The sequence below is a fragment of the Culex quinquefasciatus genome, chromosome 3, assembly GCF_015732765.1.
Source record: "Culex quinquefasciatus strain JHB chromosome 3, VPISU_Cqui_1.0_pri_paternal, whole genome shotgun sequence".
Classification (NCBI taxonomy): Eukaryota; Metazoa; Arthropoda; class Insecta; order Diptera; family Culicidae; genus Culex; species Culex quinquefasciatus.
This window is the reverse complement of record NC_051863.1, coordinates 32,467,162-32,492,024: the sequence shown is the minus strand read 5'-3', so window position 1 is coordinate 32,492,024 and position 24,863 is coordinate 32,467,162. Positions and strand designations below refer to the sequence as shown.

The window sequence follows — 24,863 nt, the reverse complement described above, 5'->3', positions numbered from 1 at the left end:
CGGGGAAGTGGATGGGAATGTTAGTCCGATACTTGAGTGATAGAGACCGCCCAATCGACTGCTTCTCCGACAAAGTATCACATGAGTTTTGAGGGGTTAGTAGATGGGTATGAGGTCAGGATTCACGAGTGGCAGTGATGTGACCATGAGCATTTTGTTTATCGGTTGAAAATTTTAAATCTTAGGCAGCCGGCTGCGGAAAGATAAACTAGTGATGATTTAGAAAGTTTTTTTAATCGAACGCGTGCCAACCGAGCATTAGTGCTATGGGCTGGACTTATCAGTATATTCTTACTGTTTCTACAATTTAGATAACGCGAGCAAATTTCAAATCTCCTCGCAGCAATACACGCACAATACACGACAAAAATGCGAAACAAAAGGCACACAAAAAGAAATCACTTTTCACTCCGAATATTTTTTACGACCACGCGCTCCCTTTGTCAATTGTGCACTGATGACGCTGCATTTTCAGAGGGTAATTTTCTCTTCGCAGCACACAATACACGACAAAAATGCGAAACAAAAGGCACACACCAAAAAAAAATCACTTTTCACTCCGAATATTTTTTACGACCACGCGCTCCCTTTGTCAATTGTGCACTGATGACGCTGCATTTTCAGAGGGCAATCTTCTCTTCGCAGCACACAATACACGACAAAAATGCGAAACAAAAGGCACACATAAAAAAAATCACTTTTCACTCCGAATATTTTTTACGACCACGCGCTCCCTTTGTCAATTATGCACTAAAAAACTAAAAACTAAAAACTAAAAACTAAAAACTAAAAACTAAAAACTAAAAACTAAAAACTAAAAACTAAAAACTAAAAACTAAAAACTAAAAACTAAAAACTAAAAACTAAAAACTAAAAACTAAAAACTAAAAACTAAAAACTAAAAACTAAAAACTAAAAACTAAAGACTAAAAACTACAAACTACAAACTACAAACTACAAACTAAAAACTTAAAACAAAAAACTAAAAACTAAAAGCTAAAAACTAAAAACTAATTTTAATTATTATTATTATTAATAGGTCTGCACAGACAATTTCAACAAGGTTTCTTTTGTTCTAACATGGGTCATTCCAGGTCAACTGAGAACACTTTTGGACTCGACCTTCACCGAGCCGGGTCCGGTGGCGCAGTGGTTAGCGTGGTAGCCTCTCACCCCAGTATGGCCTGGGTTCCGTCCCAGACGGACCCGGTGGCATTTTTCGAGACGAGATTTGCCTGATCACGCCTTCTATCGGATGGGGAAGTAAAACGTCGGTCCATTAGCGTAAGAGAGGTTTTGAGTGACTTACCACACATAACCTTCGGACGTCTAGAAATGGGCAGAAACTTGCAACAGAGACCACAAAAGACCCGGGGGTTGTTAAAGTGGATTGCTTTGCTTTGCTTCACCGATTTGGACCAAACTTGGAGGGAACGTTCATCTTTTGATAGTTAACAGAAATACCAAGTTTGGTGCTGATTGGACCATCACTCTATTTTTGGCACCGCCCTCTTTTTTGACGATTGTCTAAAAAACTTTTTTTTCTTCGAATCAAAACTTTGCAACTATTTGAGGCAAAGACTTTCTACAGGTTGCATTTTATAGAAAATTGTCCAAGGAATTCGATAAAAATAAAATGTTAACCCTCAAATGCCCTTTTATATTATATTTTAATGTTTTAAGTATTAAAATTCAGTTTTGACCAATTCCTTATATTTTTATTTGTTTTATTTTATCACCATCGTGTTCCCCGGACAATTTTACATAATAATCAATGTAAACTTCAAACTAAAATGAACTATTGGTGAGATACAGCAATTTTACTGAAAAAAGTTTGATTATGCGCTGCACTCTGTCCTATTCAAATCCGAAATAAGTTTCTCAAATATAAAACCGAAATATGCGGGATTCATCCCATTTTGTTGAAAAGTACACCATGTACTTCCGAGTGCTGCGTAAAATCTAACTTTTTTCAGTACAATCGCTGTATCTCACCAATAGTTCATTTTAGTTTGAAGTTTACATTGATTATTATGTAACATTGTCCGGGGAACACGATGGTGATAAAATAAAACAAATAAAAATATAAGGAATTGGTCCAAATCAGCACACAACTTGGGATTTCTGTTAACTATCTATAGATGAACGTTCCCTCCAAGTTTGGTCCAAAACGGTGAAAGTCTAGTCCAAAAGTGTACTCAGTTGACCTGGAATGACCCACATTGAAAATTAAACCATGATTCGAGATATCCTTATTTGAAAAATGAAGTTACATTAAGATTTTTTTTTCATAAAGCTTAAACTTTAAAAGGCTGCATCTCGGCGTCTAGCAGTTCGTTCAACAGAGTCTTAATTATTTTTTTAATGTATTATAGCTTTGGTACCAGATTTAACTTAACATCATCTTAATTTCTAGTGTCAAACAATGTTTTTTGGTAACCAAAAACAATTTATAAATACATAATTTGGGAATGCTCACCTTTATGCAGTAATAATCAACCTCGAGTGCTCTTTTTTTCTGAAAAGTCCTGATCACAATCCACAATTTTGCCCAAAACACCAAATCGATCAGTAATACTTCTCAAGATACAGATATGCAAATATTTACCCGCCCACTTTGTGTGAAGAAAATTTTTTCTTATTCCTAGGGGGAACTCCCTTGAAAAGTAAGAGGGCCGACATTCTCAGTTTTTTTTAAGAATCCAAATTCTTTGAAAAGACAACAATTCTGTTTCCGAATTTAATGACGATAAACGATGCATTTCAGGGAATTGCTTTTCTTAATATGTTTACTCCATAATATATTTTTCCATTCATTCAGTGTATCATTTGAACGAACTTCCCATTTTCGCGATTATCTGGGGTTATATTTTTGCATCGCTTGCAAGCAACAGCTTCCCCCCTCTCCAAAGGGGTACTCGAATATCTGGATCAATTTTTCATTTGCCACAAATATATATAAAGTCTTTTGCAGTAAGATCCATATCACCGGTGCAATATGCGTGCGGTATATTTAACGTGGGTTAATGTGGGCACTTTGTGGGTATTTTTTTATGTTTAAAGTGGTTTGTTTCGAGGAGATTTATTATTATCAAGGGGGGAATAAATGAAATCTGGCTGGGCAGTGAAATTAAAAATGATACATGGGCTGTTTGCATTTATAAATAAAGCTGATATTTTTTAACCGATTGAAAATAGATTTACAATTTTAATCCAGGAATTTAATTTTCGGTAAGAAATACGCGTTGAAATTAAATTTGAACAAAAAAATATTTAAAAATATCCTTAAATCGTTGATCTCAACAAAAAGGTTAAAATGTTTAGCATGCATCATGCTTGTTTAACAAATCCTATCTTTTCAAAAGAATGTCAATTTATATTTCCAAATCCCAAAAAAAACCTTTCCAACATGTCAACCTTTGCTAAAATTTCCAATGACCATGCGAAAATTCCTCCCAACATTGCAATAACGCGAGAGGGGGAAACTTCCAGCAATGCTCTGTGAAGCGTGCCAATTCTCATCCGAATCGGCTTTCCCCGATTCTTTTTTTTTGCCTTTCTTTTTTCCCTTCACACAACCCTCTTTATTTTCCCTGGAAAATGGCACCACGCTCTTTTTCCTCTTGGCCACACATCATATAAGCAGCTGTTTTTGGTTCCCTTCGGCCAACGAATCTTTATACGGAGAAAAGACCTTTTATAGTTTTCCACGAAGACCTTTGAAAGTCGGCCGTGAAAAAAACCGGAAGGGGAACTCTACTTCCAACTAACTAGCCGGTGGAAAGCCCCTTTTTCGTAACATCTTTTCAGCTTGTAGCACATCCTTGTCAGCTCAAAAGTAAAGCCGGGAGGAGAGGATTGTTTTTTGTTTGAAATTGTTTTTTTTTTCATGAAATTGAAGCCTGGAAAATAATTTTAATTAGGTTAAACTGAAATTGCTTAAATTCCTTTTTAATAATTTTGAAAATTTAACTTATTTTAACACTTGTGTCTTTTTCGTTTGAAAAGTTCCACACTAATTACACAATCTGTGCCACAGAACAATCCTTCAGCAAAAAAATAAAACTAAAATCCCTTCTGTCCACGTCGGTGGCTATTACAGTTTTTCGACCAACAACAATACCGGAAGTTCTTAAAAGTTGCACCACCATCGCAGATAAGATAAGCGTAGAATGCAAATGAGGAGTTAACAGGCTGCGCCAGAGCTAAAACGCAGCCAACAGGAGCAAAAAAAAAGTGGGCGGGAAAACAATGCGCGCACAATTTGCCAGGAAGGAAAGAGCAAGAAGTATCAGCAGAACGAGTCCGGCAGCAGTGGTTCAGGAAAAGTTTACAACAAAGGAAAATGCCTGAAAAAATGATAAAGTTTAGAGTCTGGTTGGACGAAAGTTTAGCGGCTTTTGAATCCGGCTTTGGGCTTACAGGACAGAACAGCTTGTCTGGGTGATGAAGTGAGGAATATTGCCTCATTTAATCTTTTGATGTTTGAGAGGATCAGATAGGAGCAGATAAATATGTTTTGCTGATTACCCTTAGGATTTTTAACAGTTTGACCAATTAATCATGATTTAGTTTGCTTACATGGTTTTTCTTTTTCAAAAGTTAAAAAAGGAAAATCTTTTTTTTAGTTTTTAAGACAACATAGGATAGAGAAAAGTCCTTTTTTAAGGACTAATTAAATATGAGAAGACGGGGCAAGTGTAACAACTAAGGTAATGCTTGAGAAAACACACATAAAAAGCCTTCCCTATTGAGCAATTCTCTACCAAAATCGGAAATGGATTTTATTTGTATTTTTTGATTTGGCTCAAACTTTGTAGGGGCCTTCCCAATGACCAAATAAACCATTTTGCGTGATTGGTTCATCCATACAAGTCTCCATGCAATTTTGGCTGCTGTCCATACAAAAATGGTATGTAAATATTCAAACAGCTGTAACTTTTGAGTGAATTTTCTGATCAATTTGGTGTCTTCGGCAAAGTTGTAGGTATTGTTGAGGACTTTTGAGAAAAAAATAGGTACACGGAAAAAAAATTTGCAGGTTTTTTAATCAACTTATTTTTCACTAAAACTTAATTTCCCAAAATACGTATTTTTTTATTTTCGAGATTTTTTGATATGTTTTAGGGGACAAAAAATCCGCAAATTTTCAGCCATAGAGAAACATGGTCAAAAAATCTGCCGCCGAGTTATAAATTTTTGGAAAAATAGTGATTTTTGGAAAAAATCGAAGTTGCATGCAAAAACAAATTTGACATTATTTTTTAATGCAAAATTGAATTTGCAATCGAAAAGTACTCTACAAATTTTTTGATAAAGGTCTCCGTTTTCAAGATATAGCCACCGAAAGTTTGATTTTAGTGGAATATTTGCAGTTTTTCAATTTTTTAAAATAGTGACCATAAGTGACCATTTCTAAAAATATTTTTTTAAGAAGTTCAGAAATGCTATAAAATTGTCTAAGAGACATTGATGATTGGACCTTGGGTTGCTGAGATAGAGCCGCTTTAAGAAAAAGAAACACGAAAATTGAAGTTTTCTTAATCTCACCAAAACAACCCACCATTTTCTAATGACCATATCTCAGAAAATAATCTGTAGAGTACTTTTCGATTGCAAATTCAATTTTGCATGAAACTTCATTTTTTTCCAAAAATCATTATATTTTCAAAAATTCATAACTCGGCGGCAGATTGTTTGACCATGTTTCTCTATGGCTCAAAAGTTGCGGATTTTTGTCCCCTAAAACATATCAAAAAATCTCGAAAATCAAAAAATACGTATCTTGGGAAATTGAGTTTTAGTAAAAAATAAGTTGATTAAAAAATCTGCAAATTTTTTTTCCGTGTACCTATTTTTTTCTCAAAAGTGACAAAACTTTTTGAATCAAGACAAACATTTCTAAAGGGCGTAATATTGATTGTTTGGCCATTTTGAAACGTCAGAGTTGATTCAAACATTTTAAAAATATTAATATTAATTATAAAACAAGCCGCTGTATCTCAGCAACCATAGGTCCAATCTCCAATGCCTCTTAGACAATTTTATAGCAAATTTTACGAACTTTAAAAATATATATATTTTCTGAGATGGTCACTCACTATATTTAAAAATCGAAAAACTGCAAATATTTCGCTGAAATCCAACTTTCGGTGACCATATTTTGAAAACGGGCCTTATATCAAAAAGTTAGTAGTGATTGAAAATTCAATTTTACACAAAAAATTGGTAAAAAACCAGTATGAAATTATTTAATTAATAAATACCACCATTTTTTCTAAAATTCTTAACCCGACGGCAGAACGTAGAAAGGGGTACAAACAAAGAATCGCTGATTTTTTAATTTTTTTTTTTTTCACCAAAACTCTATTTCTTAAAATACATTTTTTTTACTTTTGAGTTATAGATAATTATTGTGCACTTAATTCATAACTCGGTCAAAGATTTTTTGCACAACCTGAAAATTTCTGAAAAGTTGGCATTTGATGTCCTCTAAAACATATCAAGAAATAAAAAAAATAAAAATAGTATTTTTTGCAAATCAAGTTTCAATGACTAAAAGTTAAACAAAAAATCACCATAATTTTTACCGTGTATCATTTTTTTCCAGCGTAGTCCGTATTCATACCTGCAACTTTCCCGAAGACACCAAATCGATCAGCCGAATTAAAAACTACAAAAAATAAAATTGAAGAAAAAAGACGGTTTTCGTAGAGAATTGCTCTTATGACAAGTTGGAGAAAATGGGAATTTGTATGGAAATCCCCCCTTTTTCTCGCGCTTGGAAGTTTAGGTGTTAAAGAAGAGTACTGTGAAAAAACCAATGCGCCATGGGTTTTCTGTGTACATAGGCTTTTTAAAAAAGTAAAAGAGAAATAATTTTAAAAATCTTAAATTTTCAAAAGCACAAAATTTAATATAAAAGAAACGGATAAAATTAGGTCATAGAAAATGTACCGTCTGTGGTGACCGCGTGTCTCCTATTAAGAAGAGCGACCGATATGCTCAAGAGTCACAATCAAACTGTGCGCGATACGATCGTTTATCGTGCACACGAGTCCACTGCACTGGTGATGATTCGCCACACGCAGTTGCGCACTTATTGCATATATTATATGTTTACCTATAAAGGCATCCACCACATCTCCCCTTCTTTAATTTATAATTGAATTCATTAGTTAATGTACATCTTGTATAACTATATTGCAGCAATTAATCAATGAGTTAACAAACAATTAATTTTTCTCTTATCATGAAATCCAATTTAATTTTCGACTCTCAATATTATTGTAAGTGACTTTTTTACTGTAAACACTTTTGTCATGGTGTTTGTACTAAACTCTTTCTAATTATTCATTCGTCTAACATGCGTAGACTGCAAATATAAATTTGAATAAAGAACCAATTCCTTCACATCTTCCCTCTCTTTCCCTTTTTTTCTATATCATCCAATTTATACACTCACGGAATCTGCAAAAATAACAAATAAAAAATATGTTTCGGTTTTCTATCGTTAAACAAATGTGAAATGTTGTTGAACTTCTCAAGATAACAACCTTGATACACTAATCAGTTGCCTACAGAGCGATTTTGTATATCAAACGTTTGATAAGTGAGTGGTTCTGTCTATTTACTTCCTGATGGCCTGTGACCAATATGAAACTGCGTGAATTCCATGTGATTAACAAAAGTCTATAATCTCAAATGATATCAACTGTTTGGCACTATCAAGCATGATCTATTGACCATGTGGATAAAGCCCTACTCTTCGTCGGCCCCTCAAATTCAAAAGATTGTGATCATCCTGTATATTTGTTAAAGAAATCAATCCGTCTTTAAGACACACACAGAACACCCAGAGGAGATGAGCGTGAAACGAAACAAGGCCTGTAGTAACATTGGGCAACCGAATCCGCTATTGCTGTTGATCGCGTCTTTAGCTGTTATATTTATTCATCATAATCGATTCCATATAGCCCTTTTTTAAATAAACCACTACCGAATGTGTTCACCGGTGAGCATTTAGCTAAGGAAAACGAATGTTAATTTCACCCAAGATGGTCTTCACTTGAAGACTCAGGTTAACTTTCTACTTGAACGAGATAACATTTTCATATCTTTGATACGCTGGCACAATCTCCACTAAAATCTGATAGTCACCTCTGAATTTTCCGAGCCAAGCAGCCTAGTTATAACGTTTCTGCTTAAGCGGTAGATCGGAGTTCAAATCCCGATTTGGATCAACACAACTGATCTTTTTTCTTCTTTATTCGATTGCTTAATACAGGGTATTGCTGGAACTTAGGGAAAGTGACCTATGCACTTGTTAACTCTATCCTTGACATGTTAAGAAATAACCCCTGAATTCGCTTTGTAAATGCAGTCCCGACATTCTTCATGGATCATGGGTAAAATATGAACAAGGCATCTCTAATGTGCCAACTCTACAATTCTTTCGCGTAACAACTCTTTCGAGCTTAATGCTTTATCTTAAAACAACATTTTCAGCAGTTCATCCTCCTGGAAACTATGCAGCTCTTGATTGCTCAATTATGATCCCCCCAGATTGTATTGTCGACCAATACCAAAACTAGAGGACAAATTCAATGGAAAACCTTCACTCCGCTGATGTTTTATTCGCTATCCTCCTAACGTTCCATTTCATTAATCATCAAGCTCTGTTTTATCCATGTTTGTTTTATAGGGAACTACTAAGTTTCGTTGACTTAGCTGACAACTGTATTTTTAAATCCGATTCATAGAAGAGACAATCGCTAAGCTGCCGAGAATTGCTGGCTGGAATCCTTTGATCCCGTATTTACGAACCAGTCTATGTTAGATCTATAATACTATCAATCTACGTATATATAAATGTATGTATGTATGAATGATCCCCACACCCATAGGCAACCTAGTTCTGAAACACATTTGAGCGCTTGGGTCTCTCACTCTGTTAATATTTTCAAAAGCATGCTTCCGTATGTATTTTACTTAAAACTGCTTTTCATATGCATAAATACTCGAGTCGTGCTATGTGGTCCTGTTTCCCCTCAAGCTTCGTCTTTTCTCGAGGCAGTATCATCGGTAAAACCAAAATCAATTTACATAGAAATTTACACTCCTCTCAAGCTACATGTAGATAATTCGTATTAACAATCATTCTGAATCAAATTGATTTGATGTTCTTTCGTTTTGTGCCTTGATTCGATAGCGATGATTGATACATTCACCTGCTATACTTCCACTTCAGGAGGACTGATGATAATTCAACTTCTAATTCCTATGCCTACATAACAAACCATTCACCTTAACGACCCACAAGACTTTTGTGGTCTCTATTGCAAGTCTCTGCTCGAACCTAGGAGTCCGAAGGCTTGAACAGGGAAAGCACCCAAACCTCTTCCTACTCCAAGGAACCCTCCACACCCGCATCTGAACGGACGGGGAGACGACTCCTACACCTTGAATAACTTAACGGCCCAACAACAACTTAAAGCCGTGGCCGACAATTTTCATCACCATCCGATGGAAGGCTTGACAGCAAATTTCTCGTCTCAAGAAATGCGAACGAGTCAATACCGACCCTGTAAACCCTGATGCCTACACAACCCCAGATGATCAAATATTTGCAATTCTGATCGATAGCCTGCCAGTAATTAAAAAACTTCATCTTCCCGGATCGACTTACGGCCTTCGATCCTTGATCACCATTTGGCAAATCTCTACAATCTTTGATGTTACTGATTTTATTGAGCAGCTTAGTATTAGATAACGGGATGTACGCGATTACAATCTTAACCGTGGAGTCCAATGTCAGCTGTATTTTAAATCTTCTTAAAATGTTCTTTCTGATCTGAAATTTGAACTATCCGTGCATTATTGTTGGCCATACTTATTAGAACTAGCCACCGGTATCAATAAAGGAATTCCAGCAGATGAAACCGGCTATACATATAATCGACGTCCATCAATGCTAATTCATTTCCAAGTGTCACAAGATCACAACTCAATAAATATTATTTCTGTTTTTTTTTTTTCAATTTCTCCACATTTACTTTTTTTTATCGGGAGTTGCAACATTTCCGTAATCACATATTTTTTCACATTTTTTTTTAATCGCACCGGGATGTCCTCAGGTAACAATCAGAATATTTATTCTTTTTTTCGCAACCGAAAAGTTTAACCTTCTCGTAACAAACCAAAAAACATGTATTGTTCTTTCGACCAGCAGAAATTACATTTCCGTATTTATCCACTCGAAATTTAATCTCCGTTCAATTAATTTAGTAACAACCAGAAATTTCAATTTGTTTCCGTAACATCCGTAACCTACTATTTTTATCTTTCTGTAGCAACCAGAATAATCATTTTCTGTAACAACAGGAAATTTACATCTTTCTGTAACAACCAGAAATTTCATCTTTCTGTAGCAACCGGAAATTTCAACTTTCCGTAACAACCAGAAATTTTATCTTTCTGTAACAACCAGAATTTTCCTTTTTCTGTAACAACCGGAAATTTCAATCTTTTCGTAACAACCAGAAATTTTATTTTTCTGTAACAACCGGAAATTTCCATCTTTCCGTAACAACCAGAATTTTCCTTTTCTGTAACAACCGGAAATTTCCATCTTTCCGTAACAACCAGAATTTTACTTTTCTGTAACAACCGGAAATTTCCATTTTTCCGTAACAACCAGAAAATTTATTTTCTGTAACAACCGGAATTGCCATCATCCCGTAACAACCGAAAATTCCTTTTTTCGTGACAACCAGAAAATTCTGTTCTGTTCTGTTATAACAAGAACTTGCTTGTTTCTGTAACAATCGTGAATTTCAATGTTTCCGTAACCATATTTTTTTTGCTTCAAATTGAGATTTAGATTTTGAAACAAAACTGGAAATATCTTAATATCGTATCAACCAGGGGTTTACTTTCTCCCATTTCAACCAGAAATTACCTTACTTCTGAAATAACAAAACACGTTATTTGCCTGACAGCAATTAACATCATTTCTGATCCACATTGAGTAGATAACCATTGAGCATATCCAAAATAATTCAAACTGTTGCACATCACAGGAAATACGCACCTCATGTGTCCAGCAAGAACCTAATTTGTTCCATGTATTTGATTATCAACACAGCACATTTATATTATGTGCGCGATTCAATTGTAATCCCTTTCCAAGGTCATTTCCCCGCAGCCTCTTTTGATGCACATTTTTCATTATTCCTTTATACACCAACTTTCCAAGGTTATCTCTTTAGAGTTTGCTGCAGCACTTTTTTTTTTTTTTTTGCTTTTATTCATTTATTTATTTTTTTCTGCAGCAGATTTGATTTCACTCAACTTTTAATTCTCCACTCGTCTTTACTTTCACACATTTTTTCCGCATTTTTTCCATAATATGCACAACCTTTGAAAGCACGTTCTTTCATCTACTATCACATATTTTTAAATCAGTTAACTATCCATAATTAATCAAAACACACATCAAATTTTAATTGTAATTTTCACTGCGTTGCATTTTACATGCGCCATCCTCGTCGCCATTGTGTGGTGACCGCGTGTCTCCTATTAAGAAGAGCGACCGATATGCTCAAGAGTCACAATCAAACTGTGCGCGATACGATCGTTTATCGTGCACACGAGTCCACTGCACTGGTGATGATTCGCCACACGCAGTTGCGCACTTATTGCATATATTATATGTTTACCTATAAAGGCATCCACCACACCGTCATCAGAAGGTGAGATTTTGTCATGCAACAATGCTAAAATACATAAAAACATACAAAGAACATACAACGTTTCATCCAAACAAAAAAAAAAAAAAAAAACAAACAAAAAAAACATTGTCATAGAAAAGTTTTTCTGACAAAAACAAACAAAATTCTAAAAATCATTGGAAAAAACTTTGATAAAATCCAATTTCAAATTATCATAACTCCACTGTGGATTCTCGCTGCCACATTTTTCTCACCGGGTTTGTTTTTGTTTTTCCTCTTTCACTTCGCGGAAACCATCTGATTTTGACAGTTCTGGTTAAAAAATCACCCAAAGTGCAGTTATCTCTCAACGCGAGCATGAGCTCACTTTCCCCCTCGGAAGTTTTGCATTTAATTCCGCTGCATTTCGTGTAGGAAATGTGCATTTAGGGATCGTTCTTTTATTACGTAACGCGAAAAATCGGACTTTTAGACCCCCTCCCCCCCCCCTCGTAACAAAATTTCCATACAAATTTTAAAAATTTGTATGGAGCGTAACACGGCCTCCGACCCCCCCTCCCCCCCTACTGCGTTACGTAATAAAAGAACGCTCCCTTAGCTTGTTCCAATAGTTTACAGTTTAATTGAGTTTAAAGAAATTTTAAGCAGCAATGCTAACGAGAAGATTAACCAGCAGTGGATTCCACTGGAATCACACCGCTGGAAGCAGTTGTTACATCATCCAGAACCTACGATTCTCATCCAGTGGAGACCGGGACCGGAAAGTAACCGGTCAGGATCCGTCCCAGCAACCACAATCCAGCTCGTACGAGTACATCACACTGGAGCAGCCGGAATCCAGTCGTCACCAGGCGCAACGATCGACTAGTTCCGGCAGTACGGTGGCCCTGCGTCGAATCTCGTTGCTCGATCTGGCCAAATCAAAGCTGTACGAGGCGCAGTCGTTTTACGACGAGTTCAGCGGCATGAACGAGGTCAAGGTGGCCCAGAACAAGGTGATTGAGATCCAGAACCAGCTGCAGCTGGTGCAGGAACGACGACGGCATATCTTGCTGGAGTTGACGTTGATTCGGAAGCAGATGCAGGACATTCACGTTGAGTTGCAGAAGGCGGTTCGCGGCGAGCATCGCTACGTTGAGCTGATCAAGGAAGAGTTTGATGTAAGTTTAAGGGAACTCTGCCTCTAAAACTCTGATTAATCCATACTTATTTTAGGTAATTGCTCGCGAGCGCGAAAAGAACCAAATCTTCCAGATCGTCGACCAAGAAGAACGCGAACTCTTCTCGCACCTCACCTCGGCCGTCAAGACAAGCCACGAGAAGGAACGCACCCAGGCGAACAACGTCAAGTACTGGTCCATCATTGGATCGTGCGTTGGAGCGTTGCTGGGAATTGTGGCCACTTCGATCAACTATTACTACCGAAACACGCAGTTTGAAGCGATTAAGGCCACAACCGGCGAGGGTGTCAGTCGGTTGGTGCAGGTCGATGGAAAATTGAACGAGTTGGGACTCTCGTTGGACTACATCAAGGAGTACGTGGCGATCCGGCGGGAAGAAGACGAAAAGGCACGGTTTCGGGCGATGCGAGAAGCCGAGTTGGCGCAGATTAGGGCCAGGGAGGGATGGGGAAGCTATCTGTGGAGGAACAGTGTGCGGGTTTACAGGTTTTTCATACCAAATATGAACAAGTGAAGCATGTTGTTGATTTAGGTTAAGAGAATGTAATGGACACTTCCAAAGGAATAAAGCAAAAGTTTACATAATTTTTAAAATGTGTTTTTGATAGGGGAAATATACCCTTTCTAATCAAACACCTATCTTCGTCGTATGGAGAGTTTGATGCTCGATTAAGCTCCAAAAATACTACTTAGGCTATAAACTTACCAGCAACAGCACCGCCTCTAGTACGCACGCAAATTTATTCCATTTACTGGCCAAAAAGAACAGAACAGAAATGTTCACAAAAAGTTGCTCTACTCGTTGGTGTACTTGGTTTTAGTGAATTTCAAGGAACAATCCAGATTATCCAGCATCATTCAAACACGACCGCTTATTAGGCTTAAAATGGGCTTGGGCATACTTCCTCTACCTTTTATGTTTTTTTTTTTATATTTTTACAGTTACCTTTTTTCAGTTCTTAAAGTACGGTATGCTGATCGGAAGGAACGCGGTCAAGAAATGTTGCGTGTTCTTTTCGTGACCCCCCCAAGAAAAGTTGACAGTTCGGTATGAACGCGATTGACGGTGTGCGCGCTTGAGGTTCTTTCGAGGAAAAAATAAAAAGATTAATAATATTCAGAAGTTAAAATTAAATAGATTTTAACAACAATTATAAACAAAATTAAGAAATCAATAAATAAAAGTAAATTTAGAAATTATTAAATTCTAAAACAAGAAAAACTAAAATTTAAAAAAAATATGTAATTATGAAATAAGGAAATTAAAAAATTAGGAAATAAGGAAACCAGGGAATTAGGAAATTTGGAAATTATGATATAAGCAAATTAGTTAAATAAAGCAAATAAGAAAATTATGAAATTAGGAAATTAGGAAATTTATATGTAAGGAAATTGGGATGTTAGGAAGTTAGGAAATTTGGAAATTAGGAAGTTAGGAAATTAAATTAGGAAATTAGAATATTAGGAAGTGTGGAAGTTAGGAAGTTAGGAAATTGGGAAATTAGGATATCAGGAAACTAGGAAATGAGGAAATTAAGAAGTTAGGAAGTTAGGAAATTAAGAAATCAGGGAATTTGGAAATATGGAAATTAGGAAATTAGGAAATAAGGAAATAAGGTAATAAGAAAATAAGAAAATAAGGAAATTAGGGTATTTGGAAACTAGGAAGCTAGGAAATTTGGAAATTATAAAATAAGGCTGGTACAAATGTTTAATTTTTTTCTGGAATTCTTAAATTCTTAAATTCTTAAATTCTTAAATTCTTAAATTCTTAAATTCTTAAATTCTTAAATTCTTAAATTCTTAAATTCTTAAATTCTTAAATTCTTAAATTCTTAAATTCTTAAATTCTTAAATTCTTAAATTCTTAAATTCTTAAATTCTTAAATTCTTAAATTCTTAAATTCTTAAATTCTTAAATTCTTAAATTCTTAAATTCTTAAATTCTTAAATTCTTAAATTCTTAAATTCTTAAATTCTTAAATTCTTAAATTCTTAAATTCTTAAATTCTTAAATTCTTAAATTCTTAAATTCTTAAATTCTTAAATTCTTAAATTCTTAAATTCTTAAATTCTTAAATTCTTAAATTCTTAAATGCTTAAATGCTTAAATTCTTAAATTCTTAAATTCTTAAATTCTTAAATTCTTAAATTCTTAAATTCTTAAATTCTTAAATTCTTAAATTCTTAAATTCTTAAATTCTTAAATTCTTAAATTCTTAAATTCTTAAATTCTTAAATTCTTAAATTCTTAAATTCTTAAATTCTTAAATTCTTAAATTCTTAAATTCTTAAATTCTTAAATTCTTAAATTCTTAAATTCTTAAATTCTTAAATTCTTAAATTCTTAAATTCTTAAATTCTTAAATTCTTAAATTCTTAAATTCTTAAATTCTTAAATTCTTAAATTCTTAAATTCTTAAATTCTTAAATTCTTAAATTCTTAAATTCTTAAATTCTTAAATTCTTAAATTCTTAAATTCTTAAATTCTTAAATTCTTAAATTCTTAAATTCTTAAATTCTTAAATTCTTAAATTCTTAAATTCTTAAATTCTTAAATTCTTAAATTAAATTCTTAAATTCTTAAATTCTTAAATTCTTAAATTCTTAAATTCTTAAATTCTTAAATTCTTAAATTCTTAAATTCTTAAATTCTTAAATTCTTAAATTCTTAAATTCTTAAATTCTTAAATTCTTAAATTCTTAAATTCTTAAATTCTTAAATTCTTAAATTCTTAAATTCTTAAATTCTTAAATTCTTAAATTCTTAAATTCTTAAATTCTTAAATTCTTAAATTCTTAAATTCTTAAATTCTTAAATTCTTAAATTCTTAAATTCTTAAATTCTTAAATTCTTAAATTCTTAAATTCTTAAATTCTTAAATTCTTAAATTCTTAAATTCTTAAATTCTTAAATTCTTAAATTCTTAAATTCTTAAATTCTTAAATTCTTAAATTCTTAAATTCTTAAATTCTTAAATTCTTAAATTCTTAAATTCTTAAATTCTTAAATTCTTAAATTCTTAAATTCTTAAATTCTTAAATTCTTAAATTCTTAAATTCTTAAATTCTTAAATTCTTAAATTCTTAAATTCTTAAATTCTTAAATTCTTAAATTCTTAAATTCTTAAATTCTTAAATTCTTAAATTCTTAAATTCTTAAATTCTTAAATTCTTAAATTCTTAAATTCTTAAATTCTTAAATTCTTAAATTCTTAAATTCTTAAATTCTTAAATTCTTTAATTCTTAAATTCTTATTTTTTTTAAATTTCTTATTTTTTTAAATTTCTTTATTATTTTTTTTATTCCTCAATTTTCATTCGAGTTTTTTTTTAATTTTGGAAGAAATAGAGTTTTTGATTGTTATAATTTCGAGGTTTTCGTAAATTTGTATTTACGAATTTCTATATTTCCGATTTTTAAAGCTTTTGGAATTTCGACTCGTACATTCGTTTCGAATTTTAACTTTTTTGATCTATTGAATTTATAAAAAACTTTAATATTAAAATTATTATTAAATTCTGCATATTTTTAATTTTGGTTTTTCAAATTTCAGATTTTTATTGAAATTTTCTATATTATTTAAAAAAAATGTAATTTGAAATTTCTGAAATGTTTGTTTTTTTTTTCATATTTTTGAATTTGTTGTTTGGTTGGATTTCAAAATTTCAGATTATTATTGTATTTTCAGTAAGAACATAGATATTTGCGAGGATATTTGTATGATTGTTGGCAAGTTTAATTTCACTCTGATTTACTTCATTTTGGTCCCGCGAGTGTGGATAAATAGGACAGTGCAGGGGACTCATAATCCAGAGGTAGCTGGTTGGTACTAGCAATAAATTGTTGGTGACACGATGGCCGACATCTATAAAGACAACTTCTTTTTTTACTCCATTTCGACCAAAAAACTAAATCTGTCCTTTAAGTTTCAATATTCTGCTTTTTGAGATTCGGCGGGAATTTTAAATACCGCAATATTAGATCAAATAAAAAATTATTGAAACGTTTATCAGTCGTATTCAAAAAGGAAAATTACAATTCTTTGATTTTTTCATCAAAACATATTACAAACAAGCACCGCGCGAAGAAACGTCAAACGCAATCTTTCCGTTTCTGTTACTTTTCAGCTGCGTACCGCTTAAGAAAAATCTTTTCGTGACCCTTTCCTTGACCGTTTCTAGAGTTATCTACGTGCGCATGTATTCCGTGTACGTACACGAAAAAAAGTGAGGTTAAATTTTGTACCGGCCAGCAAAACAAATGGTGTGCTAGTTTGTGTGAGATCGGGCTTAGATAGCTCTCTTGGGCGTTTTTTTGTATGGAGTTTTGCGTTCCTTCCCATCTGCGTATCAGCCTTAAGGGCGCAATATTGAAAGTATGGCCTTTTTGAAATGTTAGTCTTGATTTAATTTTTGTGAAAATATTGTTTTCGAAAAGCTCGGAAAATTTCACGAATGTTCCATATTTTAATATTGTAATTCGGACCATTAGTTGCTGAGATATCGATATTAGAAAATGGTGGGTTGTTTGGGTAAGACTTAAAAACATCAATTTTCCTGTTTTTAAATCTTTGCATGGGAATATCTCAGCTCAGAAATTTTTCAGCTTTTCAAAAATATTTTTCTCAAGCATGGGCAAACATGGGCACTAACTAAAAAAAAATAATAAAAAAGCTTTTCAAAAGCTGGTGGCAGTGCGTGGCCGAATGGTTACGCTGTCCGCTTTGTAAGCGGATGATTCTGGGTTCGATTCCCATCTGCTGCAACCTTCCATCGGATGAGGAAGTAAAATGTCGGTCCCGGCCTTGGTTGTTAGGCCGTTAAGTCATTCCAGGTGTAGGAGTCGTCTCCATGCCATAAGTACAAACAACAAACCAAACCAAGCCTACTCCGGTGGAATCGCTGGCGGCGGTTGGACTCGCAATCCAAAGGTCGTCAGTTCAAACACTGGGGTGGAAGGTTCCTTGGAGTAAAAGAGGTTTGGGTGCTCTCTCCATTCAAGCCTTCGGACTCCTAGGTTCGAGCAGAAACTTGCAATAGAGACCACAAAAGACCCGGGGGTCGTTAATGTGGATGGTTTGTTTGTTGTTCAAAAAAGCTACCTTAAAATGGCTATAACTTGAAAACGGTGCACTTTATCAAAATTTCACTAAAGTACTTTTTAATTGCAAATTTGATTTTACATCAAAAAAATTTACATAAAAAAACACAAATACCGTCTTGCACGAACAGGCTTTGTTTGCGAGTTTATCAATTTTGTTTGTTTTTTTTTTGTCATAATCTAATAGCTCCTTAAGCAAACTAATTTTAATTTATTTTCAAGGTTAGGTTGCACCCTCTCTAAAAAAATGAGCCAAAAATTCAAGGGACAAAAATTTTTCAAAATAAACTTTAAAATGGTTGTGGAAATATGGTGTACTGGTGTTTTATGCAATTCAAAAAAAGTGTTTTTTGTAAGATTTTTCTTTCGCTTAAAATAAAAAAAAAACGCATTTTTATACTCATGTTTCTGTTGTATATTGTTCGTATTCAATTATAATAATATTTTCTGTTTCCTGTTGATTTGTTTCCTTTGCTCTCTCTCTCTCTCTTTTTTCTCATTACTCTCCCACTTGCTCAACTTTTTCTCTCACAATACTCTTTGTTCTTACTTTCTCTTTCTCACTGCATTTCGCGACTATCATCTTCATCTCACACGGTGTGATTTGTTTTTCTCTTGTATTGGTTTATTTGCTGGATAAAACGGGGGTTTTCTTTTCACTTTTCTACTTTATAGGATTCTTTAAACTTTTATTTTTCACCTGTTTCTCTGTACCAAATTTGTTTATTGTTGAGTGTGAGTGTGTGTATATTTGTGTGGGAAGTTTATTCTAGGCGTCTTTCTTCTTTCTCTCTCTCGTTTGTTTTATTTGCGACTTATTTTTTTGCTTGTTTTAATTTATTGTAACATGCTTGGTTGTTGGTTTGCTTTATTGATTTGACTAAGATACTTCGCTATGTGGTTGTTTCTTATTTGTTTTCATCTTCGGTTTATTCACTATTTTTTCAACGACACGCACACAATTACAATTTGAAATCGAACGATTTTCTGTTTGCTTGTTGATATACTTATGTGAGTGTGTTGGGTATGAATGATGATAAACTACTTTCACTAGCGAGAGTGATATCACGACGTTTGTTACATGCACACACTGCACACACACACACACATACAGACGGGATTGTTTGTGAAGGATGATGATTTTTGGGGGGAAAGAGAAATGTTAAGGCCAAACGGGATCTCTTGGTTTCCAATGATTTTTTTCTTCAAAGTAAATATATAGGAAATGTTTCCGCTCCGTTTTTTCTCTCTCCAAATGTTTGCTAACTAAAACGATTATTTGATTGGTCGATTTGTGATTTTAATGTGGGAAATCTTACTTCAGAATTTCAAGTTTTTCTTTATTATTTCATTTCGCAGATAAACCGGCTGCTGTTTGTCAACATGATTTTGATTCTTCTAAAACAATATTTACAAATTGTTCACGTTGCAGGAAACTTTTAGGAAACTGTCTCTCAAATTAAATTAACTCCCTAACCCTAATGAACTTTTTAAAAAATGAGCTCGTTTCTTAGGCTAGAAAAAGGAAAGGCAAATAAGTGTAGCGTCAAAATAGATATGATCGGAACAATGAAACTGTTGCACTCGATTTCTAAAACATAATCTCAGCTCTAGACTATCACCGTTCGTCGTTCTACAATTAGCAAAAGCTACTAGCAACTTACTCCGACTATCCTTAATCTTACGAACTAATGCGGAACGAAAAGTAAAATCTTTCTACACTCGGCACTGATTTCGAACTCGCAGTAGGCCTTGACGCGTACCACGCTTGGCGAAATTGGATCGGTAAAAAATAGAAAGAACCAAACAAAATGGCGCATTTTTTTCACCCCTCAACGCACCCCCCTTCGAACTGTTCCATTGGTTAAGAAATGGAACCTTCCCGGGGTGCCCTCCCTCGCTTTGAAAGGGTCAAAAAACGAATAAAAACCTAACCTTAAAAAGAACAATAAATTCGCGCCTCACTCTAAACCCGGTTTGAATTGCTCGCTCAAATCGGTAGCTGATGGCAAAATTTCAAGCATTTTTCTCTTTTCTACCGAAAGTTGTCTCGTTGCGGAAGCTAGGGATGCGCCCTCTCTCTCTCTCATCAAGCTCACAACGCACATGCATTCCGTTTTCTCCTCCTAAACTCGGATTAGCCTTAGCCTACTGTGACTGACTACTACTGGTGGTGGCAGCTTCTGCTTCTTCTTCTGCTTCTCTCCCTCCTCCCCATTAGTGGGAATCGATAAACTCGTACAGACACGTGGGCACCTGGCCGTGGTACTCGATCGAGTGGCGCTGGAGGACGCGGGCGGCTAGGCAGGAGAGGCGCGTGTACCGGACCGGGTTGACCAGCTCGTGCAGGCGCTGGTTCTGCAGCAGCGACTCGAACGTGTCGCCGTCCAGGTTTCTGGTGTCCTGTGGATGGAAAAAAAAAGAAGAAAAGTGAGTTTAAAATTGAGATTTCAAAAAATGTTTTCAAAAATACTGGGGATATATATAATTTAAAATGAAAAAGTTTTTTTTTATTTTGAATAATTTGGATCGTAGCGCTTTTGGCAAAAAATTGAAAAGGCAGGGAGCCCTCGCCCCTTACAGATGTTCCGAAGGTTGGTTCTTTTGCCGTTCTTTGGCATACTGGTCATGTCTTCAACATAACCACCTAAACTCCTGCTAAAGTACAGAAAATTGCGGAAACGCGCTGCGTAGAAGTCTGAAAAATCGGTGCAGTTGATTGTTTACCACTTCAACAATATTTTCGAACATTAATTTCCCAGTTTTTTTTTTCAAAACAACTTTGGAATACATTTTTTTGTTATGGAAAAATAACAAAAATAATAACTAAGATTTGTTCAAAGAATAACTAAAAATGTTATTAGTTTGTTATTACAATTACAATCCAATAACAAGAAATGCATAGCGACGAAAAACAAATCATGTTATAAATAACATAAAATGTTTTTGGTCTAGTATTTTCAAATATCAAAAAAAGTTATTCCCAAGTTATTTCCGTCTGCTCGGGTGGTCAGTTCTATCAAAAGTTATGGACAAAAAACGGGTTTAAAACACTGATTTTCGAATGAAGATTTATTAAAGTTAAACAAAAAAGACCTCCGTGAATTAACATATCAAAATGGCGTATTTTTCATCGTAATCTTGCTGTAACTTTCGTTTATAAAGACCAATTATCATTTTTTTTAATAGATATGTTTGTTTTAGTAAGCTCTACAAATGTCTTGCACTAACTCGTTACAAATAAAGCTTGAGTTGATAAAACCAACAAACTATTATTTTCATAATTACCCTAATCCAGATCACAAAAAAGGCTCTAAAAACTTGCAGTTTGAAAATAGATAAGCTTATTTCAAGGATTTCGAGTGTTTTACTTGGTATTGTAAGAATTTATTTTCTTTAGTTATTCTAGTTTATTTCAAGTATTTCATACATTCCATGTATTTCCAGTTTTCACAAGAGTTTTTATATATTTCAAGAAATTTGAAAAGTTGAAGAATTTCAAATATTTCAAGTTTTTGAATATCTGAAAAATTTCAAATATCTAAGGTTCATTAAGTATTTAAAGTTTTTTTTTAAATATTTTATTTTTTTAAATATTCACAGATATTTCAAGTATTTCTAAATTTCGAAACAATTCATATACTGCAAGTAATTCAAAAATCATTTCATTAACTTTGCCAAAAATTTCCAAGATTTATAGTTTATCAGATAGTTTAAGTATTCCAAGTTTTTTTTTTTTTTTTTTTTTTGATAATTGAAGAAATTCAAAGTTTTTCAATTACAAAGTATTTAAAGTAATTTATGTTTATTGAAACATTTGATTTTTTGAAGTATTTCACATATTTGAAAAATTTCATGTAATTTGATGATTCAAAAGATCATTAATCATAATTTAGATAACGTCAAGTATTTCATGTATTTTGATAAATTAAAAATTCCAAATATTTCATAAATTTTGATCAAATAAAAATTTCAAATATCTCAAGTATTTATGTATTTTAATTATTTTAAGTTTTTCAAGTATTTCAAGTATACTTCATTTATTTTGAAACATTTGGATAGTTAATAAAAATATCGTCGATAATATTTTCGTCTAACGATAACGATAATGGTTATTGGGATCGAAGCAATCTGTGCCCGTGTTCGGACGCGTTTTTTGAGCGCTGTCATTTTTTTTCCATTTAATCGTCTTTAAAAGTGTTAAATTTCTTAAAATACGGAGATCTCTTTATAATTTTCGGTTCAAAACATTTGTAGTTGAAGTGATGGAAGTGAAAGGCAGACTTTTTCGGTGAAATGTTTGAAATACGACTTTCACGACTCGGCAGAGTTGCTCCACCGGGAGGAGATGTCAGCAGCAACAAGAAGATCAGGACCTGGGTAACTTCACGAAGTGGCCATCAGCTAGAGCGTTGCCTGTGGTTCCAGTTCGACCAACATAAATTCCAGAATGGCGACGTCGTTTTTCAAGAATTGTCGAAGCAGATGTGGGTGGTGATCATCATCCATCCTCATTAAAGTGGGTCGCTTGCAGTTAATCGTGCGGTTTTAGGATTGCTGCCGGAAGCTCTGCTGATCAAGACAGGGATTCAAGAAAAGTCATGATTCATGTGACATGTGGCGAAACGATCGGAAATGAGCTGGTTTCGAAGATTCTTCGTATTTGGTGAGAGCTTTCCATTTTTATTTTCAATTGACACTTCCATCCACTCTAACATCCATACATTTCACTAAAGACCAACCACGCCAATCTTACTATATACGCGGTAGGGTGTTCCCTTGGTCGTTCGCTGTGAGTTGTGGATTGCCTGCTTCTCTAATGAAGGTTCGACTGAGGGGCATGCTTATTAATTTCTCGTCGCTCCATACCCTCAGTGACGTGATGGGAGCAAGGGCGTCTATGCAAAGTGTCCCTTCACCCGCTACAAATTTCCGGCGCTTGGGGCGGGAAGAGGGAAACCATTTTGATCTATGCGCCGGTATTTGTAGCATTAAAATTCGTGCAAAAAAACTTATGCACGTGGGTGTACAGATTACGGAGTAAAAGATGATCGAATTGTTCACCTAGCGCTCACATGTGTTCCAGGACCAAGTTGCCTGCGGGTATGGGGATCATACATACATACATACATACGATAACGATAATGGTTATCGTTATCGTCGGAACGATAACAAAATAATCTATCGTTATCGTTATTTCGATAATTCTATCGGCGATTATCTTATCGCCAATAATGGACGATAACTCATTTTTAAAATCTTTCTTAAATGGACTAAATTCAACCAAAATGAGTTAAATTTTAAATGTTTTAATCAAAAAAATATTTTTGAAAATGTGGTAAGTTTCAAAGTATCCATGCTCAAAAATTTTTACAGGATGCCTTACTTTTCGAAAATATGCCAATTTTCATAATTTGCAATATGCTTTTTTCACTTCATTAGATTTTTTAAGAGCTAAAAATTTCACAAAATACCGTATTTTTTTAGAAATTTTGCAATTTGTTATATGGGAATCAAACCAAGCGAAATTTTATATGCTTTTTCACTTCATTAGAGTTATTTTGTTGAAAAATGCTAAAATTTTCACAAAATACCGTTTTTTTCGAAAATACTCAAATTTTCAAAATTTGCAATGTGGGTATCAAACGAAGCGAAATTTTGTATGCCTTTTCACTATAATTGAGTTTTTTTTAATACTAAAATTTTCACAAAAATACCATATTTAATATAGGTATTGAACGAAGCTAAATTTTTGAAGCTTCAAAAAAAAATTGTGAAGTAAGTGAAAATGCATTCAAAATTCCGCTTCCATCGCGAATTTTACAAATTTGAGTATTTTCAAAAAATACAGTATTTTGTGAAAATTTTAGTGTTTCATAAAGAAAGCTCTAATAAACTGAAAATGCACATAAAATTTCGCTTCGTTTGATACCCATACAGCATATTTTGAAAATTTTATTGTTTTCGAAAAAAGACGGTATTTTGTGAAAATTTCAGTTAAAAAATAATATATTCAAAAAGCATCCACATTTTGCTTCGTTTAAAACCCATATTGCAAATATTGAAAATTTGAGTACTTTCGAAAAATACGGAATTGGGTCCTAAAATAAAGCTTAGATAGCTTATATTATTGTTAACAGCGATAAACCTTATTTTTCTGAGCACAATGACACTCTGTACGACCACAAGGAGCTTAAAATGGATTTTGAATCTATTTTGAAAAATTAACCTCGCGGTCCTACTTGACAGCTCTTTCCAAGGGGACCAAAGTTGATCCATCGAAAAAATGTTGTCTTGTCAACTTTTTTGTTGCATGAAACTTAGGCTGGTACAAATATTTTTAAAAGTTTTTGAGGGACAAAAACTTTTTTAAATATTTGCATCGGCCTTAATACATTTTCAAAAAATATATACTTGGTTAAAACAATGAAAATTTAACACCATTTGGTTGAACTAAGAACGATAGAATTATCGTTATCGTTATCGAGCAATTATCGAGCCTCGATAATTTCATCGTTAACAACCTTGTATTTCATAAATTTCAAGAAAATCAAACGTATTATATATTACACATATTTTATGTATCTCAAGTATTTCTAGCATTCAATGGTTTTTGAATATTTAAAATATTTCAAGTCGATAGTTTTGGAAAATCAGGTGTATTTCAAATCTGGAGTTTTTTTTAAAAAGGTCCAATAAACCAATTTTTTAGTATTAGCTTTTTGGGTGTTTCAATACCCTTGACTCAAGGCGGTTTCAAAAACACCCAAAAAGCGAAAACTGGAATTTTGGTTTATTGGACCTTTTCAAAAAAAACTCCAGAAATGTTTCTAGTATTTTAAGTA

At 33.7% G+C, this 24,863-nt stretch overlaps 2 protein-coding genes across 2 annotated transcripts in view; one reads left to right on the top strand and one right to left on the bottom strand.

The window, feature by feature from the left end:
• The first annotated feature begins 12,047 nt into the window (after positions 1-12,047).
• On the top strand, positions 12,048-13,500 carry LOC6047889 (mitochondrial potassium channel). Its single transcript, XM_001864846.2, has 3 exons — positions 12,048-12,161; positions 12,331-12,892; positions 12,948-13,500. Exons 2-3 carry the CDS (start codon positions 12,383-12,385, stop codon positions 13,425-13,427), a joined length of 990 nt encoding a protein of 329 aa, XP_001864881.2. The 5' UTR covers positions 12,048-12,161; positions 12,331-12,382; the 3' UTR covers positions 13,428-13,500.
• Positions 13,501-18,409: 4,909 nt separating this feature from the next.
• Positions 18,410-24,863, bottom strand: part of LOC6047886 (protein fem-1 homolog CG6966) — a 107,310-nt gene continuing 100,856 nt past the window's right edge. The window contains exon 8 of the mRNA XM_038260243.1: positions 18,410-20,421. Within this exon, the coding sequence (XP_038116171.1) occupies positions 20,236-20,421 (186 nt within the window). The 3' untranslated portion in view covers positions 18,410-20,235. The remainder of the gene's footprint in view (positions 20,422-24,863) is intronic.

What these genes read in the sequence shown, in the direction of transcription:
- LOC6047889 (XM_001864846.2), top strand. Translation starts at nt 12,383, where the DNA reads ATGCTAACGAGAAGATTAACCAGCAGTGGATTCCACTGGAATCACACC. An exon ending in TGATCAAGGAAGAGTTTGAT is followed by an intron (nt 12,893 to 12,947) that starts GTAAGTTTAAGG and finishes TACTTATTTTAG; the next exon opens with GTAATTGCTCGCGAGCGCGA.